This window comes from Selaginella moellendorffii, unplaced genomic scaffold (assembly GCF_000143415.4).
Source record: "Selaginella moellendorffii unplaced genomic scaffold, v1.0 SELMOscaffold_5, whole genome shotgun sequence".
Classification (NCBI taxonomy): Eukaryota; Viridiplantae; Streptophyta; class Lycopodiopsida; order Selaginellales; family Selaginellaceae; genus Selaginella; species Selaginella moellendorffii.
Genome location: NW_003314266.1, coordinates 1,028,782 through 1,053,594, shown reverse-complemented (window position 1 = coordinate 1,053,594; position 24,813 = coordinate 1,028,782). Strand labels below are relative to the sequence as shown.

At 49.3% G+C, this 24,813-nt stretch overlaps 5 protein-coding genes and 1 pseudogene across 7 annotated transcripts; 3 read left to right on the top strand and 3 right to left on the bottom strand.

The window, feature by feature from the left end:
* The first annotated feature begins 3,319 nt into the window (after positions 1-3,319).
* LOC9659893 (acetyl-coenzyme A carboxylase carboxyl transferase subunit beta, chloroplastic) lies at positions 3,320-4,588 on the top strand. The gene has a single exon (XM_002965056.2). It carries the CDS (start codon positions 3,429-3,431, stop codon positions 4,500-4,502), a length of 1,074 nt encoding a protein of 357 aa, XP_002965102.2. The 5' UTR covers positions 3,320-3,428; the 3' UTR covers positions 4,503-4,588.
* Positions 4,589-4,616: 28 nt separating this feature from the next.
* Positions 4,617-8,451, top strand: LOC112344543. Its single transcript, XM_024669406.1, has 7 exons — positions 4,617-4,829; positions 4,910-5,099; positions 5,184-5,270; positions 5,344-5,598; positions 5,664-5,865; positions 5,923-7,051; positions 7,152-8,451. The coding sequence occupies exons 1-6, from the start codon at positions 4,642-4,644 to the stop codon at positions 6,894-6,896; spliced, it is 1,896 nt and encodes a 631-aa protein (XP_024525174.1). The 5' UTR covers positions 4,617-4,641; the 3' UTR covers positions 6,897-7,051; positions 7,152-8,451.
* A 1,301-nt stretch (positions 8,452-9,752) lies between these two features.
* LOC9658473 (probable UDP-arabinopyranose mutase 1) lies at positions 9,753-11,570 on the bottom strand. Its single transcript, XM_002964719.2, has 4 exons — positions 11,155-11,570; positions 10,617-10,867; positions 10,349-10,517; positions 9,753-10,264 (listed from the first exon to the last, which is right to left on the bottom strand). The coding sequence occupies exons 1-4, from the start codon at positions 11,464-11,466 to the stop codon at positions 9,833-9,835; spliced, it is 1,164 nt and encodes a 387-aa protein (XP_002964765.1). The 5' UTR covers positions 11,467-11,570; the 3' UTR covers positions 9,753-9,832.
* A 70-nt stretch (positions 11,571-11,640) lies between these two features.
* On the bottom strand, positions 11,641-16,185 carry LOC9659892 (importin-4). 2 transcript variants are annotated; one of them, XM_024669404.1, is made up of 20 exons: positions 15,879-16,185; positions 15,694-15,826; positions 15,490-15,623; positions 15,380-15,425; positions 15,109-15,321; positions 14,546-15,052; positions 14,361-14,495; positions 14,089-14,304; positions 13,951-14,040; positions 13,651-13,889; positions 13,506-13,594; positions 13,409-13,449; positions 13,325-13,355; positions 13,145-13,267; positions 12,875-13,092; positions 12,723-12,818; positions 12,559-12,671; positions 12,370-12,502; positions 12,184-12,288; positions 11,641-12,061 (listed from the first exon to the last, which is right to left on the bottom strand). In XM_024669404.1, exons 1-20 carry the CDS (start codon positions 16,148-16,150, stop codon positions 11,858-11,860), a joined length of 3,138 nt encoding a protein of 1,045 aa, XP_024525172.1. In that variant the 5' UTR covers positions 16,151-16,185; the 3' UTR covers positions 11,641-11,857. The 2 variants fall into 2 exon arrangements, with proteins under 2 accessions (XP_024525172.1, XP_024525173.1); XM_024669405.1 differs by lacking the exons at positions 15,490-15,623; positions 15,694-15,826; positions 15,879-16,185 and having other exon boundaries at positions 15,109-15,332.
* Positions 16,186-16,350: 165 nt separating this feature from the next.
* LOC9658472 lies at positions 16,351-18,663 on the top strand (annotated as a pseudogene).
* Positions 18,664-21,354: 2,691 nt separating this feature from the next.
* Positions 21,355-24,667, bottom strand: LOC9658471 (glycogen synthase). 2 transcript variants are annotated; one of them, XM_024669837.1, is made up of 15 exons: positions 23,943-24,667; positions 23,343-23,882; positions 23,180-23,278; positions 23,077-23,129; positions 22,963-23,026; positions 22,830-22,912; positions 22,702-22,779; positions 22,557-22,636; positions 22,311-22,507; positions 22,188-22,262; positions 22,096-22,136; positions 21,930-22,035; positions 21,776-21,855; positions 21,655-21,728; positions 21,355-21,590 (listed from the first exon to the last, which is right to left on the bottom strand). In XM_024669837.1, exons 1-15 carry the CDS (start codon positions 24,270-24,272, stop codon positions 21,484-21,486), a joined length of 2,007 nt encoding a protein of 668 aa, XP_024525605.1. In that variant the 5' UTR covers positions 24,273-24,667; the 3' UTR covers positions 21,355-21,483. The 2 variants fall into 2 exon arrangements, with proteins under 2 accessions (XP_024525605.1, XP_024525606.1); XM_024669838.1 differs by having other exon boundaries at positions 22,969-23,026.
* Between the last annotated feature and the right edge of the window lie 146 nt (positions 24,668-24,813).

The window sequence follows — 24,813 nt, the reverse complement described above, 5'->3', positions numbered from 1 at the left end:
TTTATAATGTTGTGCCAAACAAAAAGCATTGCCAAGGGTGGTTAGAGCAAATGCATGCACAAGTCTTACCAAATTTTGATGAAATACTGGCCACAACATTCCTAGCTTGATCCATGTTGACATATTTGGCTTTACACAAAGCAAGAGGCTTCGAAAATAAACGCTAAATTGCATCACCAACTCAAATGGTTTTTGATAAATACAATGCAATTGTTGAAAGGCATTATCATAATCATTTACATATCCAAATGTGCATTTGATAATATCTAGGAAAATACTCTAATCTCTATAAGTGGTTGCACTCAAACCATTGTACCACTATAATGCCATCATTTGGAGACACATGGGAAATTTTCGCAAACGTTGAGTATCATTTCAAAAATGATATGTGGCAATTATCATAAAGTGATCGAACTAATGGTACACATCATCCCTAAGATTCCTATAGAAGACCTCTAGCCGGATGTAACAATTGGCAGCAAGAGCAGAAAGAATTATACCATGCATTGTGAATGTTGCCATCAATTGAGTTTAATTGTTCAATTGCAACCACATAGTATTGAATAATTGCACCAATTGTTGCTCTAGAGTGAAAAGAAGAGGAAACTACTACTTTGCCATAAAGATAAACGAAAAAGAAAGAGCAAAAGAGAAGAAATTAAGAAAAGCAATAAGAAAAGGGAAATCTATTCAATATAAAAGCTAGATCTAAAATCCCAAAAGTAATAAGAAAATGGGAAATTTAGACAATGCAAATCTAGATCTAAACTAAAATCCCAAATCTTAGCACTCCTTGGGGGATAATCACTAATGTGAATGCATAGAATATGAAAGAGAATACAAGAAATATATATATCAATTAGCCCAAAAACCATAGCTTATATACAGGAATGAGTGGTTCAGATTGAAATCAATCCGATGGCTACCAAAATCCCACTATGCTAATATTAATATATGATATTGTAGCTGTACATTTAGACCTCACAAAGGCATTTCTTGTAATTACACTCAAACAGATTTTATAGTAAAAATAAAAAAATTAATATAAATATACATTATAAAATAAATAGTATAAAAATTAAATTATTAAATTTTAAAATAATATTTTTTATAAATTATTTGATAAAACCAAACCTCTATTTAATAGCAACTATTGCCACTAATATTAGATACACAGATCTAAATATTATTAAAATTATTAATTTTGTTGGTTTGCTTAAGCAAACGTGTAGAATGGTAGTGGATATACATAGAATATGCTTGGATATTCTAGGATATTCTACCATCTAACGGTTGTTATTCATTTAGATTAATCTTGTATTTATAATTTATAAACTTTCTAAAACCTTTTCTAATATATTCTTTTTTATTCTATCATCTCACAGGGAGGCTGGGAGGATTTGCTAACACAGGGAGCCAAGTTAATAAAGAGTTGTTGATTTAGAGTATTCTAGTACACAAAAGAATATTTGGTTAAGGTTTTAGTGGTAGTTTAAATAAATTGTTATGTGTTGCATGTAGCAATACTTGGTTTACTTAATAGTAATGTTATTATTACTTATTAATCCAATTGATGAAATAAAGTTTATAATTATAAGTATGTTTGTAATTTATATATACATGATTAACATTATTGCATATCAACCAATGCATTGACAGCCCCAACAGGATCTTGTCATGATTATATGAGCCGGCTTCCCCATGGATGATTTGGCGCTGGAGTCCAGGATGAGATCAGCACTCCCATGCTCATATTGCTGTGAAGTGAGTTTGGCAATTGCTTTAAACTAATTTTTCTTAGTTTTTTCAAGCTTGTCACCACTTATCACACCAGCCTTGTCTTGTGCAATGGTTTGGGTCTCCACAGTCTCTGATGCGAAGTAAAGTTTGAAAGATCATGTGTAATTTGCACATTATTGTTCTCAGACTACCCAGATTTGCCACCCCCTAAGAAACCAAAGGTATATGTAGATATGTCTGAGGCAGAGCAAAAGATTTTCTTAAGATCATGAACAGTAAACCAAGGCTTGTTTCGAATGATGGGAAGCCACGGGCAAGACAACATGTGTACTCACTGACTCACTGAAGAGGGAGAGCTATCATGTATTTCAACATGAATACATACACTACAGTGGAGCCATTGTACAAATATATCAACACCACATAATGGGAAGCCCATAGGAAGGGAGCAGATTTTAAGAGCAGGATGGTGCTGGAAGTGGTGGAGGTACATAGGAGCACAACTTTGCTTTTTGGTCTTGGGCACTGACAATGCAGACACGCTCACAAAGGATGAAGCCTACAAATTGATGCATCTAGACTCATCAAAAGTTTAGTTTGTGGTTAAGCAGACATGGTCTATAACATGTTAGAGGCTCGGCCTAAGGGAACACTTTATAGCTTACCACAAGTTTCCAAGAGCAGCTTATTAGCATGACCATGAGAAGGTTGGGAGAATGCTGCTCCCATGAGCTTGCAGAACTTCTCATCTATTATTTAGGATCGAGTTTTGCAGTCTGAACAAGTTCATCAACCACGTGATCAAGTAACATAATTCGGGAGGCATCACGATGACAAGGTTTGTATTTCACTTTGTTGAATTCTGGAAGAAGATGATGGCAAGTGGAGAGGAATAACTGCATGTCTCTAATGAAATTTAAACCCGGCACAAAGAATATCTAAACAGCAGTCCGAAAAGCAGCTGCGGCTGCCGCTAATGCTACTAAACGCAAGGCTGCTCAGATGGAGGGGATGAATGCAACGGCACAGGGGTTGAAGCGGGCAAATGCAGAAGCAGCAGCAGAACAGTCGGCCAAAGAACTAATGCCATGTTGCTGCAGAAGCATTGGTTGTGTGACAAGCAAGGGTTGTGCTGGAAGCCAAGAGACAAGCTTTGTTTGCTAGTATCTTAGGGTATGTTTTGTATCTATCATTGTATACTAATAACCTTTGCCACAGGTACAGAGCGGAAATGCTCTACGAGAAAAATGAAAGAAAGCATTTTTAAAATACATAAGAATCTCTCTTTGGAACCTTTTTGCAGTGAAGTCCAAACTTCCGAAAAGGATTGATGCAAGAGGTGTGCAGTGGAATTCATTCAAGCTTTGTTCTTCGTTTCTCACTTCTTTTTAGTGTTCCTATATGTTCTGCAGGTTGGCTCTCTTTACATGGTTGGGAAATATTATCTAAATTAGCAAGGTAAAAACAATCGCCCTTCCCATTCAAGAGCCTGGTGGTGGACCTGGATTACATGGAGATTGCAAGACTCTTGCAAAGATCTAGCGAACAAAAATTGGCGTTAATAAAGAAGCCCTAGAATTAACGGCATCCATTAAATTAAAAGGGCTTTTAAACTGGAAATGTGAGGTCAGGGGCACCGAGGGTTCTCTCTCTCTCTTCCTCGTTCTCGAGCGATCGATCGAGGAGCCATGGCGGCGATGGCGACGACGATGCTCCTCCAGGTACGCCCCAATCCGGCGCTCGCCATCACCAGCATGAGCTCCAGCGGCGGCGGCGGTGGCGGTGGCAGCGGCGGCAGCGGCAGTGGCGGTGGCGGCGGTGGATCGCTGGGCTGGGTCATGGACAGGGCCTCCACGCTCCTCAACAAGATGGGCAGCAAGATCGTCGAGGGCGGCAGCGGCGTCCTGGCCAGGAACAATATGATCAAGGGCCTCTGGGACGTTTGCGATGCCTGCGGCGCCATGCTTTACGCCCGATCCGACGATGACACCGGCATCCCCAATCGGATCTGCCATGAGTGTGGCTACCACCTCCGCCGCGGCAGCAGCGATCGCATCGACCTCCTGCTCGATCCGGGCACCTGGGCGCCGCTGGACGAGGCCATGGTGGCCAAGGACGTGCTGGGCTTCCGCGACGACGAGGACTACGCGACGCGCCTGGTGAGCTACCGCAAGCGATCCGGGCTCACGGACGCGGTCCAGACGGGGCTGGGCGAGATCATGGGCACCAAGATCGCGCTGGGCGTGATGGATTTCCGGTTCATGGGCGGTAGCATGGGCAGCGTGGTGGGCGAGAAGATCACGCGCCTGGTGGAGCACGCCACTCGCCTGGAGCTCCCGCTCGTGATCGTGTGCTCCAGCGGCGGCGCGAGGATGCAAGAGGGCACGCTCAGCCTCATGCAGATGGCCAAGGTCTCGGCGGCGCTGGACGTCCACCAGATCCAAAAGGGTCTGCTCTACATCCCGATTCTCACGAATCCCACCACGGGTGGGATCACCGCGAGCTTTGGGATGCTGGGCGACATCGCCATGGCCGAGCCCATGGCCTACATCGCGTTCGCGGGCGGGCGCGTGATCCAGCAGACGCTGCGCAAGAAATTGCCCGAGAACTTCCAGACCGCCGAGTACTGTTTCGAGCATGGGCTGGTGGATCTGATCGTGCCCGGGAGCTTGCTGCGAAGCGCGCTCAGCGACATCTTCGATCTCTACGCCGCCGCGCCGATCAAGAGGAAGGCGAGCAGCGGCGGATTCGCCCCTTGCTAGGGAGAATTCGCAGGCGCTTGCGATTACTCCCAAGTTTTTGGATCTTTCCATCCTATCTAAGCCTTCTTCCACCGCTCGATTAATTATATGTTTCTCTACGAGTGAATAAAAGTAATGCTGTTCTTCCGAGGTTCACGGGATGACCGGTATTGAACGGCGACGACCGTCGCTGACCGTTCGGGTTTTCAAAAGTGGGGTATATTCTAGCGGCAAAGTTGTAACGAAGCATATTCGGGGGAATCGATTTCCAGGGCAAAGGAAGAGCTCGGTTTGGATGAAGCGCAAGGGCTTCATCGCGGAAGGCGATGTGACGCTGCTGCTCAAGAGGTATCTTGCGCCTTGGTTCTCGTGGCCACGGTTCTTTCTCCGGGGGTTTAGGGTTTATGGATCTTCTTCTTCGATCGCAGGTATGATTCTAGCACGATCCTGTCGCTGCTGTACGAGGTCTCCAAGCAAGCCGGCGGGCGCGTGAGCTGGGACGAGATCGTCAAGGATTCCAATACCGGGATCAAGAATGCGCGCGAGTACCAGGCACTGTGGCGGCATCTCGCCTATCGCAAGGAGCTCGATCCCGACGGAGAAGAGCTCCCTTTGGAGGTTCGATCTCTCATCTCATTGCCAGGTTTTTTCACCTGAGTGTCGAATTTTTTTTTTTTCCTTTTTTCACCTTGGTTTTTCCAGGACGATGACAGTGATCTGGAATTCGATGTCGAGGCTTTCCCGAGCGTCTCTTCGGAAGCATCAGCTGATGCTGCAAGCTATGTCAATGTAAGAACTCTCGAAGAGTTTTTTTTTTTCTCTCTTTGGCTATCTCCTTGATTGAGGTTGTGATTTTTCGCAGGCTTTGATGGGGTTCTCCACAGACATAGCGTTTGCGAATGCCGACTCGACTGCGTTGGGCCTCACGTCCATATATCCTGGCTTTTCGAGCGCTCAAGCTGCGGGCTTGGATTCATACCGGACGAAGCGCAAGCCTTGGACGGCACAGGAGGACGAGGAGCTTGTTTCCGGCGTGGAAAAGTATGGAGAGGGGAACTGGGCTGCCATTGTCAAAAGCGTTTCCAAGCACGAGAGGACTGCGACACAGCTAGCGCAAGTACGTAGAATCTCTTTGCTTCTTTTTAAATTGGATGCCTTCTGACAATGTAGATAATCTGCTAGCGGTGGGCGCTGATAAAGAGGCGACGCGAGACTGCTGCTCCTCCACCAGCTATTGCAGCTCCAGCGAGACAGGGACCAGGACAACAGTGCGAACAAGGCCTGAAAAAGCCAAAGGTTCTTTCGGAGCTTTGTGAGCAGAACGGAATCCCGGGGCTTCCCGTGCATCCCGTGGTACCTCCGCCAACGAGTCTACAAAAGCAATGTACGTTTATTTTCTTCCATGTTCTCTTCTCTGGTGCATTGAACGATTTCCTCGCAGTACAATCGACACAAGTGCGGACGGAAAAAGCAAGCGTTACGATGCCGAGAAAGCTCACATCTCCAACTCCAGCTGTTTGCCGGACAAGTTTACCGAGCCCGAGCACCACGCCAGCCAAGCCCAAGCCTACGGCTCCAGTGACTGCCAACGCTCAAAAGCTCTCGGTGGTGACAAACCAACAAGTTACGTGCGTTTCATCGGTACAGGTCTCACCACCACCGTCGGTGTCACAGTCGTCAGCAGTGAAACCAAGTAATCTAGCTCCAAGTAATCTAGCTCGGACAAACTCCATGCCCAACCGGGCTCTTCTGGGACCCGATCCAATGGTTCAAGCAGCAGCTGTTGCGGCTGGAGCACGGATAGCTCCTGCGTCCGCCGCGGCATCTTTCATGAAGGCGAAAAATGTGGTTCACATCCGCCCGCCAACAATACTCAGCTCACCGAGCACACCCAAGCCAAACATGAAGAACAGCTCGGGAGGAAGAGCTTCTCCGGTTGTGCACTACATCCGGACGGGTTCCGGCGCCCCGCCGCCGATTCTGCCATCCTTGAGCGCGAAGAGGTCAACGAAAGCAGCATCAGCAGCGAAAAACTCCACCGCCAGCAAGCTGAACTTGAAGAACACCATGAGCAGGCTGGCGGTGAACAGCAGCTCCAGGGACCAGGCATTGGAAGCGAGCAAAAAGAGGAAGATCATCGTGGCAAGGGAGAACAATGGGACGCTAAACAGCCATGTCAGCTCGTGGTACGAGGTGCTGGAGGAGACGAGCGGCGGAGCCGATACCAAGAGCTCGCCGCCGGCGACGATGGCGGTGGTGGATGTGGACTCGGATACCGACGAGGTGACCGTGGGAATGGGGGCAATGGTTTGCACTTCGAGCAACGAGTCGTTCAGCCAGAGCGCTTTCGGTGGAGCAGTAACACCAAACGGCGCGTCTCCGCTCTCGCAGAGCTCGGGTGGCCTGTCGGAGTGAAAGCGATGCCAAGGTTTTTGACATGGAGGAGGCTCTTAGTTTCTAGTTTAGGTGGATAGTAGAACACAGGAGGAAGGGAGGGCGACTGAAAAGCCACAGCTTTAACTTCAAACGAAGAGCAGCAGTGATCAAGGCAAACAAAGTCCGTGTCCCAGGTCAGTTGAGTGTCAGTTTTTTTTCTTTTCTTTTCTTTTCTTTTCTTCTCGTTTGTTTCGGTTCCAGCAGCTAAAAATCGGTTGCTTTTGGTCTTATCAGATCCGATGCGCGGCTTTAAAAACGAAACGATAAGGATGAGAAACTCCCCGAGAAGATGGGATTTCTCTCACGCTCTCACAGCTCACTGTTCTCGATTGGCATTCCAACAGGGACAGGGTCAAGCAGCGGCGATCAAACTTGTTGGAACCGCGCGTAAGAAAAAAAAAAAAGTGGAAGACGTGTTTCACTGCAGAACACACCACTCTTGCCAACCAGACGATTGATATCTTAACGAAGTGGAGATTACGGAGATCCGCGGCAAGCGAATCTCGCCGTTGAATTGGTCACCGGCCGCCACGCGGCAGCCCCGCCACCGTCCATCGCCACGTAGGTTCTGTTCCGAAAGCGACGGGCGTGACGGGCGCGTGACGGGGAGCTCTAGCGTCGCCCCCCTTCTCTCTCTTGCTCGCTTTTTTTTCCCTCCACGCGTGCGCCGCCCAATGCTGGTATTGGTATAAAGCCATCGCCACACCTCACATTTTTTGGGGCAAAATTGTTAGTGTTAGAGTAGCGGTTCTTCGCTTCTTCTCCGCGAAGAGCGTCTCACCGGTGAGAGAGAAGTGGGCTCGCGACTGGACAGGGCGACAGAGCGTCGAATCGCGAGGATCTGTGAATTGGGTGCGTGCGGGCGGGCAGCATCTCACTTGGGTCTCGCTCGATTTCTCGATTTCCATGGCGCAGCAGGACGATTACCAGCAGGCCGCCGCGGCGGAGGCGCCCGTGCCATGCGCGAACAACTGCGGCTTCTTCGGCAACGGGACGACCATGAATCTGTGCTCCAAGTGCTACAGGGATTCCGCCAAGATGGCCATGGCGGTGGAGATCTCCAGCGGCGCGGCGCCAATTCTTCCATCCGGGTCGGCAAAGGCCCGAGCTTCGCCGGCGGCGGCGCCCAGGGATTTGCCCCAATCTTGCTGCGAGGGATCGAGCGAGGGATCGCGAGGATCTTGCCCGCCCCCCGCCGCCCCAGACAGGTGCTCGTGCTGCCGGCGGAAGGTCGGGCTCATGGGCGTGACGTGCCGCTGCGGCAAGGTGCTGTGCTTCCCCCATCGATACCCCAGCGAGCACGGCTGCGAGTTTGATTTCCAGAGCCAGGGCCGGATCGCCATCGCCAAGGCCAACCCCGTGGTGATCGCGAGCAAGATCGACAAGATTTGATCGAGCCACCATGGAAGAACTCCCATCTTTTTCTTTCCTTTTAGTCTTTTCTTTCTCTTTTAGTGTTCGATTGATTGATTCCTCTCTTCTCCTCCCATTGGTTGTAGCATATTAATACGAATAGACGATTCTTTTATGAGTACGGATGGGATTTATCTGGGACAAAAGGGTACGGTAGGGAAAGCATATTCGTTGCGAAAGATTTTAGGGCTACTAAAAGTTAGGGCAACAGAGCAGGCATATTCGATTAGAATAATCTCTCGATTTGAAAAACATCATCCGGTGATCATCGTCCCCGAGCCCTCGTCCGTGAGGATCTCCAGCAGCAGCGAGTGCGAGAGGCGGCCATCGATGATGTGCGCCGCGCGCACGCCCTGCGCCAGCGATCGCACGCAGCACTCCACCTTGGGGATCATCCCGCCGGTGACGACACCGCCATCGACCAGCCCGCGCACGCCCTTGATGTCCGCCTGCCTCACCAGCGTCGAGTGATCGTGCCGGTCCGTGAGGATCCCCGGCACGTCGGTCATGAGGATGAGCTTCTCCGCGCCCAGCGACGCCGCGATCTCGCCCGCCGCGATGTCGGCATTGATATTGTACGCCTGCCCTTTCCCATCCGCCGCCACCGACGCGATCACCGGGATAAACCCGTCGCGCGCGATCCCGCGGATGAGCCCCGTGTCGATGGCCGAGATCTCGCCGACAAAGCCCAGCCCGGGGTCCGACGACGCGCGCGCCGTGATGACGCGCCCGTCGATCCCCGACAGCCCGACAGCGGCGCCGCCTGCCTGGTGGATGAGCGACACCAGGGATTTGTTCACCCGGCCGACCAGCACCATCTCCACCACCTCCATGGTGGCGGCGTCGGTGACGCGCAGCCCGTTCTTGAATTGGGGCTGGATGCCCAGGCGCGCCAGCCAGCTGTTGATCTCCGGGCCACCGCCGTGGACGAAGATTGGGCGGAGCCCCACGCACGCCAGGAGGACCAGGTCCTTGATCACGCCGTCCTTGAGGGTCTCGTCCTTCATGGCGGCGCCGCCGTATTTCACCACCACCGTCTTGCCCTGGAAGCGCTGGATGAAGGGCAGGGCCTCGGCGAGCACGTCCACGCGGTCCTTGGCGGCGCTGGCGCTGGCGGCGGTGGCGGCGGTGAGGGAGAGCGTGGCGGAGATGGTGTTGCCCTTCTTTTTGGCGCGGACGCTCACCGAGGGGGCGGAGGTGGAGCTGGATCGCGGGGATCCGGCGAGGGGATTGCTGCGGAGGGATTGGAGACTCACATTCTTGCCGGACAGCCGCCCCGCCAGTGCCTCCATCCTCTGCGCTAGCATGACCTAAAAGCTCGCTAGGGATTTTCCCGGGTTTTTCTAATGCTAATTACATTATTTTAATTTCCTGAGCAAAAAACAAATCGGGAAGACTTAAAACTTCTACGAAAGACCCAGCGAAGAAAAATAGCGACATTATTTTAATTTCCTGAGCAAAGATCGATGCGAATTTTTTTTAAAAAACTTTTGGGAAGAGTTTTACGCTGCGGGGCTTCCAAGTTCTTCGACCACAGCCGGCGGTGGCGGTAGCGGCGACGCCACCTTCGTGGTCGGGCCGTTGGCGTGATGGACGCCACCGCTGGAAGCCTTGACGCCGCCAGCCACGATCTTGTTACTGGTCAGCTCCTCCCACGACTCGATCCAGGTGACCATGGCGTCGGCGAGCTTGGAAAAGTATGGATCTACGTTGCTCAGCTTCTCCCTCACTTGCTTGGCCAGCTCCCTGTAGCACTGCTCCACGCTGGTGGCCTCCTTGGACAGCACTGCCGACTGGAAGAAGGGGATGATCTCCTCCTGCCAGAAGATCCCCTTGTATTCCTTCTTGAGGTTCACGAATGGATTGCTAGCTTTGCTGTGCCAGATGTATGGCAAGCCGGTCTTAACTCCATAGCCCAAGTGGTCGCAGATCACCTGATTCATGCCAATGCAGTGTAAGTTCTTGGGATGAGAAGAAAGAAAGATGGTTTTTTTGTGCGACCAAAGTTGGTTTTTTACCTTGCAACACCATCCGGCCCACATATCGTCGTAGCGGCCGATCGGTTGCCCGTCGCCCATCAAGCCGAAGTACATCGCCGGTCCAATGAGCTCCCGGTTGAAAGCTAGATTCATCCCACACATCGGGAAGAGCGTTCCTTTGGGGATCGTCATGACCGCGTCGACATATCTGCGAGAAAGAAAAACCATCGATGAGATCTCTGGAAACTAAAGAAGCATCGAGAAGAAAAAAAAAACGCTTTTCGTGCCAGAAGAATGAAAGTGTTACCTTGTGTTTCTCTCGGATGGCTTGACTAACTGTGTGGGAGCGTCATAGTCGGGGATGTTGAGCCACAGGCCGTGAGAGATCGCCGTTTGGACGCCTTCTCGGAGACTAAAAGGATATCCCCGGACGAAGTCTGTGCCTTCGCGGTATGGATCGTAGAGTGTGTTAAAAAAATAAGGTGTCGATGGAGACAAGAGATTCTTTATGTGCTGTTCCAGCGCGTTGATGTCTTTGCTGGACGGATCCTTGGCTACCTGGAAAGAAGCAAAAGCAAAATCAGCTCAGCTCATACAGATCGATCCAAGCAATCGAAGAAAAGAAAAAGCTCAGCGCTCTCGCAAGAAGAATCTAGCAAAGAAACTCGAGCACTCGAACAATAAAAACAGGATTTGTGAGCTCAGCGCTCTCGCAAGAGATCTAGACATAAATCTAGCAAACAAACTCGACCAATCGAACAAAGAAAGACAAGAATTCGCGATCTCGCAAGAAATCTCTAGCAAACAAACTCGAGCAAGAACAAGAAAGAAAAGGAAGAACTTACAAAACAATCGTCGTCAATGGTGAAGATGTACTTCTTCTTGGACACGAGGAATCCAAAGCAGCGGCAGGCGCTGTCCTTGAAGGAGATGCACGAGGCCTTGGATCCCAAGATCCGGTTGATGTCGTTGCGGTTGTAGAGCTCGTAGTCGAATCCCTCGGGCACCTTGATCTGCTTGCTGGGGTCGCCGTCCTGGACGATGATGAGATGGTAGTGCTGGAAGAAGGGCCTCCACATTTCCAGGAAATCCAAGTTCCTGATGGTGGGAATCACAATGTCGAGCTCATCCTTGAGCAGCGGCGTCGGGCGCGCCATAGAATTCCCTTCGATCCTACCCGATGCGCCCAGCTAAAACGATGGATCGCTGCTCCAAAACCCCGGCCGCGCGGCCTAGATCCGAGAAAGGAGAAACGATCTAAGCTCTAGGGCGGGTACGCCGAGAGTTTAAAGGGGCCAAACAGAATATCCAAAATGACAAACGGAATGTGCCAACAGAATAAACCGCACGCTAAGTTCGCTAACTTTCGTTCCCACGCGACGCGATTCCACAAAAATAATCCAACGCCAAAACTCGCGTGATCGAGGAGAGCTGGCTCGATCGATCACGAAAAATCGAAAGAGGGGAGGAGAACGAAAACAAAATCCTCACCGCGAGAGAGAGAGAGAAGAAGAAGAAGAAGAAGAAGAGCTCTTGCCTGATATCGTATCAGATCTTCCTCACGATCGCTGCCAGTGCGTTGGCTTGGTCAGCTGGAATGTTGCTGAGAAGAGGCTGCATCTCATCGCGATAATGGGACAGCAAGTGTGCCACCGCTCGCCCGATTAGCACCTTCGCTTCTTCGGGGAGCTCGTCGGTGGAGGCGGCCACCTTGGCGAAAATTGGCAGCACTTGCGGCACCAATGGTAGAATCTGCGAAAACGAAGGCTTAGAACAGACAAGAGAAGCCGCCATCCAACTTCTCTTGTTTCTCTTCCATCAATCCAGAGAAAACAAGAGAGATGGAAGAGAAAAAAAGACTAAAGAAAACCAACCTCTGGTTGCGACGCTAGAATCAAATTGCTGAGGCAAGTGTAGACAGCGGTCGCCTCTTCCAAGTCGGCTTTCACAGGGAGTGCTCGGACGAGGACTGGGAGGACCTGTACACACGGTTCCAGTTGTGTCAGCGTCGACAAAGCTGACTTCCCGAGAAAGAAAACAAAAGAGAAAACGCTCTGTACCTGTGATAAAGGAAAAGCTTGCGACTGAGTCGTGATCATTCTCGCCACGGCTCCAGCTGCATTGTCTCGCACCACGTCCTCTTCTCCCTCGCTAAACAAAGGATGCAACGCCGCAAGAGCACTTCCGTAGAATCTGCGAGGAGTTTTAAAGGATCAGCACCGGACAGAGAGCAATGAAGCTGGACATACTCCTCGGCTTTGACACCGCCATTCTTGCACAGTTGGCCCACACAATATGCAGCGTTGCGCCGATTTGCTGCCTCGGCTGACCTCAGTTCTTGGAGAGCCACCGGCATGACTCGCTGCACGCAAAAGTCCACTTTCCAGAACGCACAGGGAGAAACAATACGTACTGGAATGTAGGGTATGATCTGTGATCCAATCGCACGAGCGATCTCCGCAACGCATCCAATCACCATTGTTCTGTCATTTGCAGCGCGGCTTTCTTTCTGAAAATCAGAAGGTGAGACAACAAAAGAACATGCTACGTGCAAAGAGACTGTACCGAAAACTTCATCAAGGCTTCAAAATGTTGAGAAAATATCGGCTCAAAAGATGGGCCCATACAGGTTGCCATGGCTGGTAGAACGTCTGCAACCGCATCCATCAGTGCTTGATCTGTGTCCAGCTGCCCATCGTCCTCGTCGTCTGTATCGTCCGTTCGCTGGCATGTGGCTTCCTGCCGTAGAAGTTTCAGAACCTCTTCGGATGTGAGCAAGAAAACTGTAAGAAATGCGTTTAGTGACAACCAAAGAAAACAAACTATGCGACTTACAAGGTTCCATTGCTTTCGCGTCCTGATGCCTGTAGATTTCTGCTAGGCAGGTGCACACCTGTGAAACAGTGTCCTTATCACTGTCTGATTTCAGGCACATCAGATACAGCTCCATTACAACACCTACAGCAGCAATCAGTTGTCTTCTACGAACATATCACAAGGTATTCATGTACATACCAAGAACATGTTTTGCTTGAGCTGAGATTGTCTGAAAAAGAAAGCAAAGTTAGAACGTCACTGATCTGACAAAGAGCGGCTTACGTCAGTGTTTGGAAAGGTAGCTTGTGTTGCCGTGAGCATATCTGTTCGAGAAAAGAAAATTACAAGAATTAAGAATACTCAGGAGCGCAAAACTTACGTTGGAGCGCAATGAAAGCTTGCAAGCGGACATCCTCGTGGAAGTACATGCTGTGCTTTCTCAGAATCTTCAATGTCGCCTCAAGATAGCTACGCGTCATTCTTGTCAAGGTCACAAGAATGAAAAGATACAAGCAAAAGGATACGGCATGAATGCGCCTTTGGAATGCAGAGCAAATGCTCCCAAGGCCTGAGTGGCCGCAGCTTTCTCGTCCAATACACCAGTCCGGATACTGACATTGCGTAAATTTTGGTTGTTATCGTTGCCGTCGTCGGACGATACATCACCAAACTCTCCGTCTTCGTTTTCTACCTCAAAATCCACCGTGGTGCCATCGTCAAGATCACAAGTTGCATAGGCTAAGGGCACTAAACGCGGAAGATACTGCAACCATTTGGTATAGTCAGTCAAGTGATGGATAGATATCTCAAAGAAAGTGCTCAACCTGTTCTAAGTCTCCTTCAAGGATTTCAGCCACCGAACTGAAGAAGCCATGGCTGTACTCACGAAGCTCAGTGTAGTCCAGAGAGAAGCCCTGCATACGGGAGGAGATGAGACGAAGGAGAGACTTCCAAATACTTACAGAAATGGCTGCCTCGATAAAGGAGGGAAGAACGGGCTCAATATATTGCCTGCCAACCGCAGTGCCAATGATACCGACCAGCTCCGTAGCCCTGGCGCGAGCGGGCAAATCTTCGTCAGCAGTCAGAACAAGAAAGCCTTTCATCAGCTCGAGAACTCCTGGAGCATATGGAATGAATGCAGACTGCGCTGCTGCTGCTGTCGAGCATATGGCTGACTGCAAGCAAAAGAGGTAAGGCTATCATTCAAGACAAGGTAGTAGTACTTCCATACCATGCAAGTTTCTTGCAAATCTCTCCGGCTACACTGCAGAGTGGCCACCAATCTCTCCATCAAAACCGGCAAGAATGGCAGAATTTCCGATCCCAAATGCTCACAGAAAGCAGCAAGCGCGTAGTACGCCTTCTCCTGCATAACGGTGTGAAGAAAACTCGTAAAAAGGATGACAAGCAGCCTACCTGAACTTCAGCATTTGGATCTGTCAAAACTTTGAAGATGCAAGGAAGAACTCTTTCGTAATGCAGAACAATCTCTGGCTGCAAGTGCTCCGCAAATTGACCAATCGTAAAGCCCGCAGCTCCTCGTACAGCTTTCTCTTGATCCTCAAATGCTTGTAGCACCAAGTTCAGGATGTCAGTTAAGTTGCTTCTCATGATCTCGTAGCAGCCTTCGGCTATTATCCCCAGAGACATCACTGCTGCTTCGCGGATGGTATACTCAGACCGCTGAAAGTTCGACAGCGAAAACGAGAACACGTGCGGAAAGACGTGCTTGTTGGTCAGGTGCAGGGCCATAGTGTCTAGGACTTCGGCAGCAGCGCGGTCTGCAGAAACAGAGTATTCGTCCAGCTCAACGTCTTCCTCCGAAAGAATCTGACACATGGATGAGATGATAGCCGGAACTAGCTTATGTTTCACCAGAGTCTTCGGCTTATACTTCGCAAGCCACGATATAGTCTGCAAAGCCTGTTGGAAGAACCAGCCTTAATCCGAGAACAGCCATAAAAAATGCACACCCGTACCTGATAACGAGTGCTTTGCTCCCACTTGCTGTTCAAGGCTACCTCCAGTGCGAAATGGACGATCACAGGAATGGACTGCCCGAGCAGAGAGACCGGGGATTCAATAAGCTCGTCAAAAATCTCAAAAGCGAGAACAGCGACATCCTCACTCCCCGTCTCTAGACAGTAGCGAGACACATCCAATATAGGCGCAACGAGCTCGCGCATCATCCTCTGTCCATAAACTAAAACGTTACATGCTTGCCAGCTCGAAGTGAAAACGCAAGCTCACCACTTCATCCTCGCTCTCGATGTATCCTACGAGCGTTCCGCCTGCCCTATGCACGAAAAGACAATGAGTTTTTTGATAAAAACCGCTGCGAGCAAAGGGGGTATGCATACTTGAGAGCCGCAACTCTGACTTTGGCGCTCTGGTCTCTCAATCCATTGAGAAAGATGACATGCAAAGTCGCGAAATGTGGCCTGAGAATCTCTCCAATGGTTTCCGTGAGAGAACTGAAAAGCACAAGCGCCACCTGATATAAACATGCCAAGAAAGACGAAACATTGTCACAGCACAGCAACGAGCTACATTTGGCTTCCCACCTCGCGATGATCTTCTTGCGAACTCTGGCTGCATTGAAAGAGGAAAGGCAGTAGCTCTGGCCAATTTCCTGCTGGAACGTCTTGTTTCGCCAAAGCGCTCACCACATCAGCACTGGCACGTCGCACGGCGAGGCTACGCAAACGAATTGAGAGAAAGCTAAAGCCTTTCGACCAAAATTTCCTACCTGTTGTCGAGTGTGATGCTCTCCAGCAGCAAATTCTTGAGCGAGGCGTGGAGCTGCGGATTGAGCTTCATCCACAGGCCGACGATCTTCTTGCGCAGCAGCACCGCCGCGAGCTGGCGCACATTTGCAGACCTGGCGTTGCGGATCTGGTGCAGTAGCGCGGGCACGAGCTCCGGATCCCTGGCGAGATGCTTGATTTGCTCCTCTGCATTCTTGCGAGCGTCATTGTCGGGCATCAAGAACTGGAAAAGCAGGAGCTCCAGCTGCTCCATCGCAAAACCCCAGCGCACGCACGCCCTGCCCTAGGTTACACAAACAGAGGAACTTTAGGGTTTAAGGGTTTAAAGCCAGAATATACCTAAAACCTTTATATTTTTAATGGACGGTTAGATCGTGCTGATGTGGCAACTGGAAAATAAGAACCCTAACATTTGAGATTTAGGGTTTTAGGATTTTGGCTATTGTTCTTGGCCAGAATCGCTCGAAAGCCCCAAGCCAGGTGAGAATGTGGGCGATTTTCAAGGAAAGAATGTACAGCAGCAATCCCGCCATGCGCGCTGTGACTCATGGGATCATTCTCAAGGCCATGCAGTCACTCGAGTCACTCCAAAGGCGAGCTTCTCTACCGTGATCAAGGGGCTTGGCGGGCTCCAAAAGCATTGCCAGAAGCTCAAATCCGCGGGTTGTGCTCCAAGATTGGTTGCAAACGATGAGAAAGCAGCGATTTCTCCCAGTGGTGTGGAGGATCCAGAGGCGCTATAGGGTCTCAGCTCCCACTTTCGAGCACGAAGACACCCGCCACGTAGAATCGCTGCTCGCCATCCTGGAGGACAAGGCTAGCGACGTCCAAGCGCTGCTCGAGAGATCCCACGCCGCAGTGAGCACCAAGCTGTCGAGAGATACATTCGGTGGTGTCCTCGGCAGGCTCCGGTGCACTTGCAACGCTCTCGGCTTCTATCACTGGGCTGCTACGAGGCCGGGCTTCTCGCACACCCTCTTCACCCGCAACTCTCTCCTGCTCGCACTGGTTCGTGGAGGCCATCTCTCGGATGCTCTCGGGTTCTTCCAGAGCAGCATCTCCGAGCCCAACGTCTCCTCGTTCAACATACTGCTTAGAGGATTTGCCGCGAGGGACGACTTCGAGGTGGTGAATGCTTTGCTCCGGGAGATGAAATCCCGCGGGATAACCAGCAATGGTGCCACGCACGGGGTCATTCTCAGCGCTCTCTGTGCTCGACGCGACCTCGACAAGGCGGTAAGCTACTTCAACTCGGTGTCTCCAAAGTCGAGCTTGGATTCGGTCTCGTATGGGATTCTAATCCGCGGGCTTGCAGCAGCGAAGCGGACCGATGAGGCTTGCCGGCTCTTCGAGGCGATTGAAGCTCCGGACTCGGTGACTTACACTGCGATTGTGGACGGCCTCTTCAAGGCTGGGAACTATGATGCGGGACTGGAGTACTACGAGAAGATGGTGGCGAGCAAATGTGAGCCAACTTTGTTTACTTACACTGTTCTCGTCGATGGCTTGTGCAAGGCTCACAAGGTGGAGAGAGCCTGCGACGTCTTCGAAGAGATGATCCGAAAGGGATACAAGCCGGACATCATCGCTTACTCGAGTTTGATCGACGGGCTGTCCAAGGCCGGGAGAGTGGACGAGGCGCGAAAGCTTGTCGACTTGATGGTCGCCAGGGGTCCTCCGCCGACTGCAGTGGCTTACACCTCGATCGTCGCCGGGCTTTGCAAGTGTGGGAGGATTCAAGAGGCTGTAAAGACGATCCAGGAGATGAGACGAAGAAGGCTGAGGCCTCGAGTGGACACTTACAGTTTCATCGTCACTGGCTACATCGGCATGGGAAAGGTGGAGAAGGCTTTCGCGGTGATGGAGGAGATGGCGGACAGAGACTGTGCTCCCGACACCATCTCCTACACGATGTTCATCGAAGCTCTCTACAGCATCGGCAGGAGGGAGGAAGCCGAGAAGGTTTTCGAGACGATGGTGGAGAAAGGCTGCAAGCCCGACATGCACACTTACGGGATCATCATCGACAACTTCTGCAAGGAGGGATCCATGGCAGCGGCGACTCACGTCCTCCGGCTCATGGACAAGGCGGCAGTGAAGCCCAACAGGTACATTTACACGATGATCATGGACGGCTTCGTCAAGTCCAGCAGGCTCGAAGAAGCTCTCGAGCTCTACCAGAGGATCCTCAAGGACGGTATTCTTCCCAGCACTGTGACTTACAACACCGTGATCAACGCGCTGTGCAAGCTGAAGAAGATGGACGAGGCCCTGGAGCTCCTCCGTGAGATGCAGCGGAGAAAGGAAGAACTGGAGCCGAGCATCGTGACTTACAGCATGATCATTCACGGGCTGGGGAAGGTGGGCATGGAGGAGCGAGCATTCGATCTCCTGGCCGAGATGATAGACAATGGAGTGATTCCGGACTGCTTCACGTACACCAGCTTGATCCAGACTCTGGCTGGCGCCGGGAAAGTTTCGAGAGCGATGGAGCTGCTGGAAGAGATGCTGAAAGCAGGGATTTTTCCAGATGATCACACTTATGGAACTCTTGTGCAGATTTTGTGCCGCTCGGATGTGGATGCTGCATGGGATTTACTGCAAGAGATGATGCGGAATGGCCACACGCCGAACGAATTCACGTTCAAGGCGGTGGAGAAGGGCTTTCGTCTCCAGCTTGACCGCTTAAGTTTATAGTAGTAACTAAAAGAATTATATTGCTTTGCAGCAATCCTTTGTATGGAAAAATAAAAATTAACTTTTTTTAAGTAAATATTCAGAACAAAGGTCACTAGTTAGAAAAGAAAAACTTGGAATTTAGAAGAGAAAAGTTAGACACAAAACATGTCAAGGGTATGAAATATTTACTTATGATGTATATATATTTTATATATGCAAAATATAAAATTGCAATTTATTTCTTTTGCTTTTACCAAATTGAAGTAATCTATTTTTCTTTTTGCATTTTGATTAAATGAGGTATGAAAATTTACTTTTCATAACAATGGATTTAAAATACATTTAGCTCCACTATTTACATATAAATTTATATTTCATCTATAGCCTTGTTCATTTGTGAAATTTTAATTAATAATTTTAATACATTTAATAGTTACTCTATATTATAATTTTGCCTTCTTGTCAAATTAAATTCACTATATAATTCGCCAAAACATAACTTATTTTCAACAAAAAAAACAAAGATTATTACATAGTAGTTGCATCATCTTTGTGGAATGGCTAACTTAAGGACTTGATGATTATTCTGGAATTTTATTTATTTTTGTGCATTTTTTCTAAAGAAAGTAAATATTAAAATGTAAAAAAAATGATTATTCTGGAATTTTATATATTTTATTTTATTTAATAAATATTTTAGAAAATTCTTTATTACATTTTGGCATTAGTCTTTAACGTCAATAGTTTTGCAATCTTATATTATTGCTTTGTCAATCTTTAAATATCATACAAATAAAATAAAATTGATAGTTATCTAGGAAAATGTGGTATCTTAATAATAATCATATCCAATGTTTAGCATTAACGGCATTAGCATGCAATGCTGATCCTACAATCCTTAAGGGGTTCTTTAAAGAACCATGGTTCCTTTCAAGGGAAAAATATGGAAGTGTATAAAATGTACTGTGTGTTTATGGTTTTTGTTGGTAAAAATTCTAAGAATTCATCTTTTATAATGTAAATACTTTTTTATAGCAAAAATTTAATTAATTATAATAATTATAAATGTTTTTTATACTTAATTTTTCTTGCCAAGTAACACAATGCAAATGTTCTATAATAATAGTAATTTAATAAGAAAAAAGATAATAAAATTAATTATATTATAAAAGTTATAAGTTATAAATTTTTTATAGTAAAAACTTAAAATATTTTGGTAAGTTGTTGAATGTCCAAAATACACTTTCCTTTTGAGAAAAATCAAAATTGTGCTTGGACCTATTAATATTAATTTATTTCAATAAATTCTTAAATCTGCTTGCATGCTTGCAAATGGTTGCAAAGAGCAAGAAATTGTTGTGGCTGAAGTAGAAGCCTAATCAAAGGGGCTATGAGATTTTCAAGGCATTGTGGTCTGCTTTAGAGAGTTGGGCTTTCTTGGAACGATATCAAACTTTGAAGAGAATAGGATACAAACTAGAGGAAAGGAAGTTAGAAAACCATCTATCTATCACTTGCACTGGACGTGGGGATAGACCTGGCACTTGATCACCTTGTTGTTCGTCCGGAAGCCCGGCATCACCATAAACTCCACCACCTTGGCCTTGCCGCAGACACTACACGGCCTCTCGGGCGCCGCCACCGCCTCCACGTACGACGCATCCATATCGGTCCCTTTCGCCACCCGGATGATCCCCACGGCCGGATTCACCGCGAACGCGAGCCTGTGCAGCAGCCACACCGCCTTGGCCACGTCCAAAAACGCCGCCGTGAACGAGTCCCGCTCCTCCACGCTCCGAAACGCGACGCTGAATCCAAACTCGCCCCACATCTCGCGCGTCTTGTGCTGGCAGAAGCGCAGGAACTCGGGATCAAACCAGGCGCTCTTGCTATTCACGGCGTCGCCGATGTCCAGCCCCGCCATCCGGCGGTACTCGTGGAGCTTGGTGGCGGCGCGCTTGGCCGGGTCGAGGATCTGCGTGATCCCGGCGCCGTCGAAGCTCTCGTTCTCGAAGCAGTGGAAGAAGGCCTTGTTGATCTTGGAGTCGAGCACGTAGGCGGCGTGCTCCTTGCGGAGGAAGGCGGTGCCCGGCTCGATCTCCGCCAGCGCGCGGCACACCGGGTAGCCCGACGCCTCCATCTGCTTGAGGAAGAGGTTGCAGAAGTAGCGCAGCGAGAGGCGAGCCCGGACCACGGCCATCTCCAGGAGCAGCACCAGCGGCGCGTAAGTTTGGGTGGCGGCGGCGGCGGAGGTGATAGCTGGCGGCGCTTGTGGCGGCGCTGATGGTGGTGGCGGCGGTGTTAGAGGCGCTGGATCGCTGCTCTCCTCCTGGCCGCCTTGGGCTTGCTTGAGCAGCTCGTCCTCGTCGTTGGACACTCCCAGCGCGTACGTAGCCATCTGGAGCTGCTCCAGCTGCCACTCGAGCATGTCGATCGTGTCCTGCTTGTCCGCCAGCGCCGCCTGCTGCTGCTTGCTGAGCTCCAGCAGCGCCACCGCCTTGCGCTTCTCCCAGGCCTTCCTGCTCGAGCTGGTTTCGCTCGAGTTGTGGAGGCAAGTGATGAATCCAGCGAGCGCGCTTAGCGGATTTCTTCCATGGCATTTGCCGCCGCCGTCCCTGCTGCTGCTGCTACCACCGGGATTGTTGGCGTTGCTGCTGGCGTAGTGATTGTCTTGGAAGAATGCCTGCACGATGGATTCGTCCACGCCACTGCAGCTCCCGATGCCATTGCGAGTTCTTAGCATTGCTAAAACCTCTCTTTTTTTTCTGTGTAGGGAGATTTGACTCGAAGAAAGTGGTAGTTTGGTAGTTTTTTAAACTTCCATGATTTGCTCCTAGAGTCAAGGAGTTAAGATCATGTCACGGTTTATAATTATTTCATACTTTCATTCCCTTTATCTCGCTTAGCTTAGACACGCACAGAGTTGTAAACACCGACGTACTCCCTTGCGGATTTGTTCCAGCTGTTGTCTAGCAGCATAACTTTCGAGACCAAAGCCTGCCAGTGGTGGGGCTCTGAAGAAAAGAAACCAAAAGAAACTAAAGTTTAGATGTTTGGGTATTAAGAACACAAGCTTACTCTCGCGAAACTGTTGCAGAGCACGATCCAAGGCACTGTTGAGCGACCTCTCGTCGATTCCTTCGAAAACAAACCTGTGAATTCCCCAGTGTAAGCGACATCAAGCATTGAAAAGACTTACCCATTGGCGTCAATCGCTTTCGAATGCTCCACGTCGAAAACAGTATCCGCCAAGCCACCCGTCTTTCGGACAACAGGAATCTGCAACAAAGAAAAAAGAAAAAGAAAAACAAAGAGTCAGTGCTTTGGTTTCGCTTCACTTTGTGTTTTTTTACCGCTCCATATCGCATCCCAATCATCTGAGTCAAGCCACAAGGCTCAAACATGGATGGCACCAGTACGATATCCGCTGCTGCATATAGCAAATGCGCTAACTCCTCACTACAAAGCAAACAGCTTTGTCACAAATCTACAACCAACTCTCACCAATTTTCGCTTCACCTGTATGTCAGCAGCAATCGCACCTTCTTACTATCCCCGAACTGCAAAAATGTAAAAGTTAGAGTAACGACGCTAGATGTAAAAGCACACACCTTTGTAGCGTGGTGCTCGAATTCTCCCTTCACACGAGGATCGCGTGACGTGCCTAGAAGCACGAATTGGCCATCCTGTAAACATTGTGACGTCGTAAGATACAAACTTAAACCGGATCTTACCATTTGATCTACGTGATACATGGCATGCCGTATGAGATGAATCCCTTTCTGAGCCACCAATCTCGTGATGCACACGATCAAAGGCGAACGCTTGCATTCTTGGTATGTCTTCCTTTGAGTGGGCAACTCGTCCGGTTCAAGCCCAAGACCTCTCTGTAGATACTGCTTACAAGCTTGTTTTCCCATTAAATCCGTTGCTGAAGAAACTAGGACGTCAATACATTGAAGTGTAAAGAAACTCGTCACCTGAAAATCCCACGGGCAGGTAAGGATCTGTCTCCGGATTCCATAGCTCTGTGTCGATCCCGTTCAGGATTCCAAAATATCTGTACAAAGAATTAAAGTTTGCGATGTGTTGCTCTGTAGGTTTTACCAGGTCGAGTACAATTACTTGGAACGGTGCTTCATCAAAGTGCTTGACAGCCATCCCGAGCAAAGCGTCTCATTGACATAAGACGGTGACACAGTTCTGCCATTAGCCGAGCAGTTAAGATTGCCGACAAGCTAAAGAAAACTTACGTTACAGCATTGCTGTACACAATCCCTCCCTTGAGCAAGCTGAGCCTCTCAGGATTGTGTCCGATTGTTCGATCATCGACAGCCTGCAATAGAAAATAAGAATCAATAAAACGGTCTAAACAACACAAGATACTTCTACTTTATCAGATGTGCGATAAGTTGAACCTTCTAGACCGCACATGTTGAGCTGTTCCATCCTGACCAGTATCAAAGCGTAAGTAAATGAAACAAACTGAAGGGATCGCACCTGCATTCTCCGTAATGCTCCATGTTGTGAATAGTAAGCACAAGTCTTGGTTTCTGCCGTAAAGTCGAGTGTCAAATCTATCCGAGCGATCATGAGCTATTACCTTCAAGGACAAGTGATGATACATATCCCAGTAAAGCATCGATACAGCTCCAGTATGCCACTCATGAGCGTGGATGATATCCGGGTGATTGTTTGTCACCTGCGAACAAACAACTTGAAAAAAGAAGGAAAAAACGAAAACGATCAAAAAATGCACGGCAAACCTGCATCCACTCCAGGCAAGCACGGCTGAAAAACAAATACGCTTCGAGTTCGTCGTAAGATCCACCATAGATACTCGACCCCTTGAAAAACTGGTTCTTCGGCTGGACAAGTAAGACCGACGCTCCAGCGATCTTGCCTCGGTAAACTTGAACCGAGATCCAGTTCCCCTTGTGATAAGACGAGTAGGATTCACCAGGACTGAAGCCTTTGATCTGTTCACCTGGTATGCACTCGTAGAAAGGAATCATGATCTCCACTTTGTGTCCCCTGTCAATGCATGCCCGGCTCAAACCAGTAACCACGTCCCCCAAACCTCCAACCTTTGCTAGAGGCACCATCTCCGCCGTGACATGGATGATATAGAGTGGATTTCGATCGTTTTCTACGTCCTTTGTCGAGCCAAGCCCTGCTACTTCATGCCTCAGTCGACCTCGCTTCCAAAACGGTATCTCATCGCTCGGGGACGGCCAGACGATACTCGGTAGTCGATCGATTTCTCCCAGTTTTTGCGATGGCTCCGGCTTCAACACTGGTACGTTCTAAACAAAAGCAAACAAGTGTTAACCGCGCAACGAAAGCACTCTAAAAGTTTGCGATACCATCGTGATGCTCTTTAGAAGTTGCTTTGGAGTTGGCTGCTGCTCCATGCTCTCTTCCACGCGAGATCTCGTGCTTGGAACCAAACCCTCCAGCTCCGCAATGCGTGCCTTGAGCCTCTCGACGGTGGCGGTAAGGCGCTGGATCTTCTCCTCGGCCGACTCGAGATCCACATTGGAAGAAGCGAAATAGTGGTCATACTTGCTGGATTTCCTCCTGGAGCTGCCGATGAAACTCACCCTCACCCGCAAAGGCAGTCCTCGAGCGCCGATATTGCCAGCACTGATCTCGCGGCCACAGAGAATCTGCCCCAGCGGCAAAACACTCGCCATTCTCGCCGATTCCTCTCACGCGATCGCGCGAGTCACAGCTGTGGCGTCCATCGCGACGATTTCTTACCTCGCGGATGCCGCATTGTCGATCGCGGAAAGAACAAGTTCTAGGTCAAAAAGGGGGAAGGGGGAATAAATTTGGGCGTAGGGATTAGGGCAAGATAGCGCGATCGCGATGAGGGGAATTTTCTTCTGGTGCTCGATGTGCTGCCTCTGCCTGTGCTATCTCTGCTGCCGGCCTAGGCGCCGGCGAGCAACGCGATCGGAGCTCCTCTACTGAGAACAATCGCTCGATCGATCGATCGATCGAGGAGCTAGGGCAAGGGGATTGGTCTCTACTAGGCAGTGAAATAAAGGATGAAGAATGTAGCGGGGGCGACTTAGCTTAGATTGGATGGAGTAGGTCTAGCGAGATCAAATTTCGCGTTTGATTGATTGATAGGGGCACCTGATCAGTGGTGGTGGAAAGATGGGGTGAAAAAAGAATGATATTTTTTCTAAAAGCCTTCCACGTACTGCTGCTACTAGCCTGTGTGCTCTG

Excerpts from the sequence above, each read along its gene's own strand:
- LOC9659893 (XM_002965056.2), top strand. The coding sequence starts at position 3,429 with ATGGCGGCGATGGCGACGACGATGCTCCTCCAGGTACGCCCCAATCCG.
- LOC9658471 (XM_024669837.1), bottom strand. The coding sequence starts at position 24,272 with ATGGCGAGTGTTTTGCCGCTGGGGCAGATTCTCTGTGGCCGCGAGATC. Across the intron at positions 23,027-23,076 it reads GAGCATTACGGAGAATGCAG|GATGGAACAGCTCAACATGT; the intron begins GTGCGATCCCTT and ends GATACTGGTCAG. Across the intron at positions 22,036-22,095 it reads CGATTGCTGCTGACATACAG|TGAGGAGTTAGCGCATTTGC; the intron begins GTGAAGCGAAAA and ends TTTGCTTTGTAG.
- LOC9659892 (XM_024669404.1), bottom strand. The coding sequence starts at position 16,150 with ATGGAGCAGCTGGAGCTCCTGCTTTTCCAGTTCTTGATGCCCGACAAT. Across the intron at positions 13,890-13,950 it reads TTGAAGGAGACTTAGAACAG|TATCTTCCGCGTTTAGTGCC; the intron begins GTTGAGCACTTT and ends AAATGGTTGCAG. Across the intron at positions 12,289-12,369 it reads AAGCTTTTCCTTTATCACAG|GTCCTCCCAGTCCTCGTCCG; the intron begins GTACAGAGCGTT and ends CCGTGTGTACAG.
- LOC9658473 (XM_002964719.2), bottom strand. The coding sequence starts at position 11,466 with ATGGCGCGCCCGACGCCGCTGCTCAAGGATGAGCTCGACATTGTGATT. Across the intron at positions 10,868-11,154 it reads CCATTGACGACGATTGTTTT|GTAGCCAAGGATCCGTCCAG; the intron begins GTAAGTTCTTCC and ends GCTTCTTTCCAG. Across the intron at positions 10,265-10,348 it reads GGGCCGGATGGTGTTGCAAG|GTGATCTGCGACCACTTGGG; the intron begins GTAAAAAACCAA and ends GGCATGAATCAG.
- LOC112344543 (XM_024669406.1), top strand. The coding sequence starts at position 4,642 with ATGACCGGTATTGAACGGCGACGACCGTCGCTGACCGTTCGGGTTTTC. Across the intron at positions 4,830-4,909 it reads GTGACGCTGCTGCTCAAGAG|GTATGATTCTAGCACGATCC; the intron begins GTATCTTGCGCC and ends CTTCGATCGCAG. Across the intron at positions 5,271-5,343 it reads ATGCTGCAAGCTATGTCAAT|GCTTTGATGGGGTTCTCCAC; the intron begins GTAAGAACTCTC and ends GATTTTTCGCAG.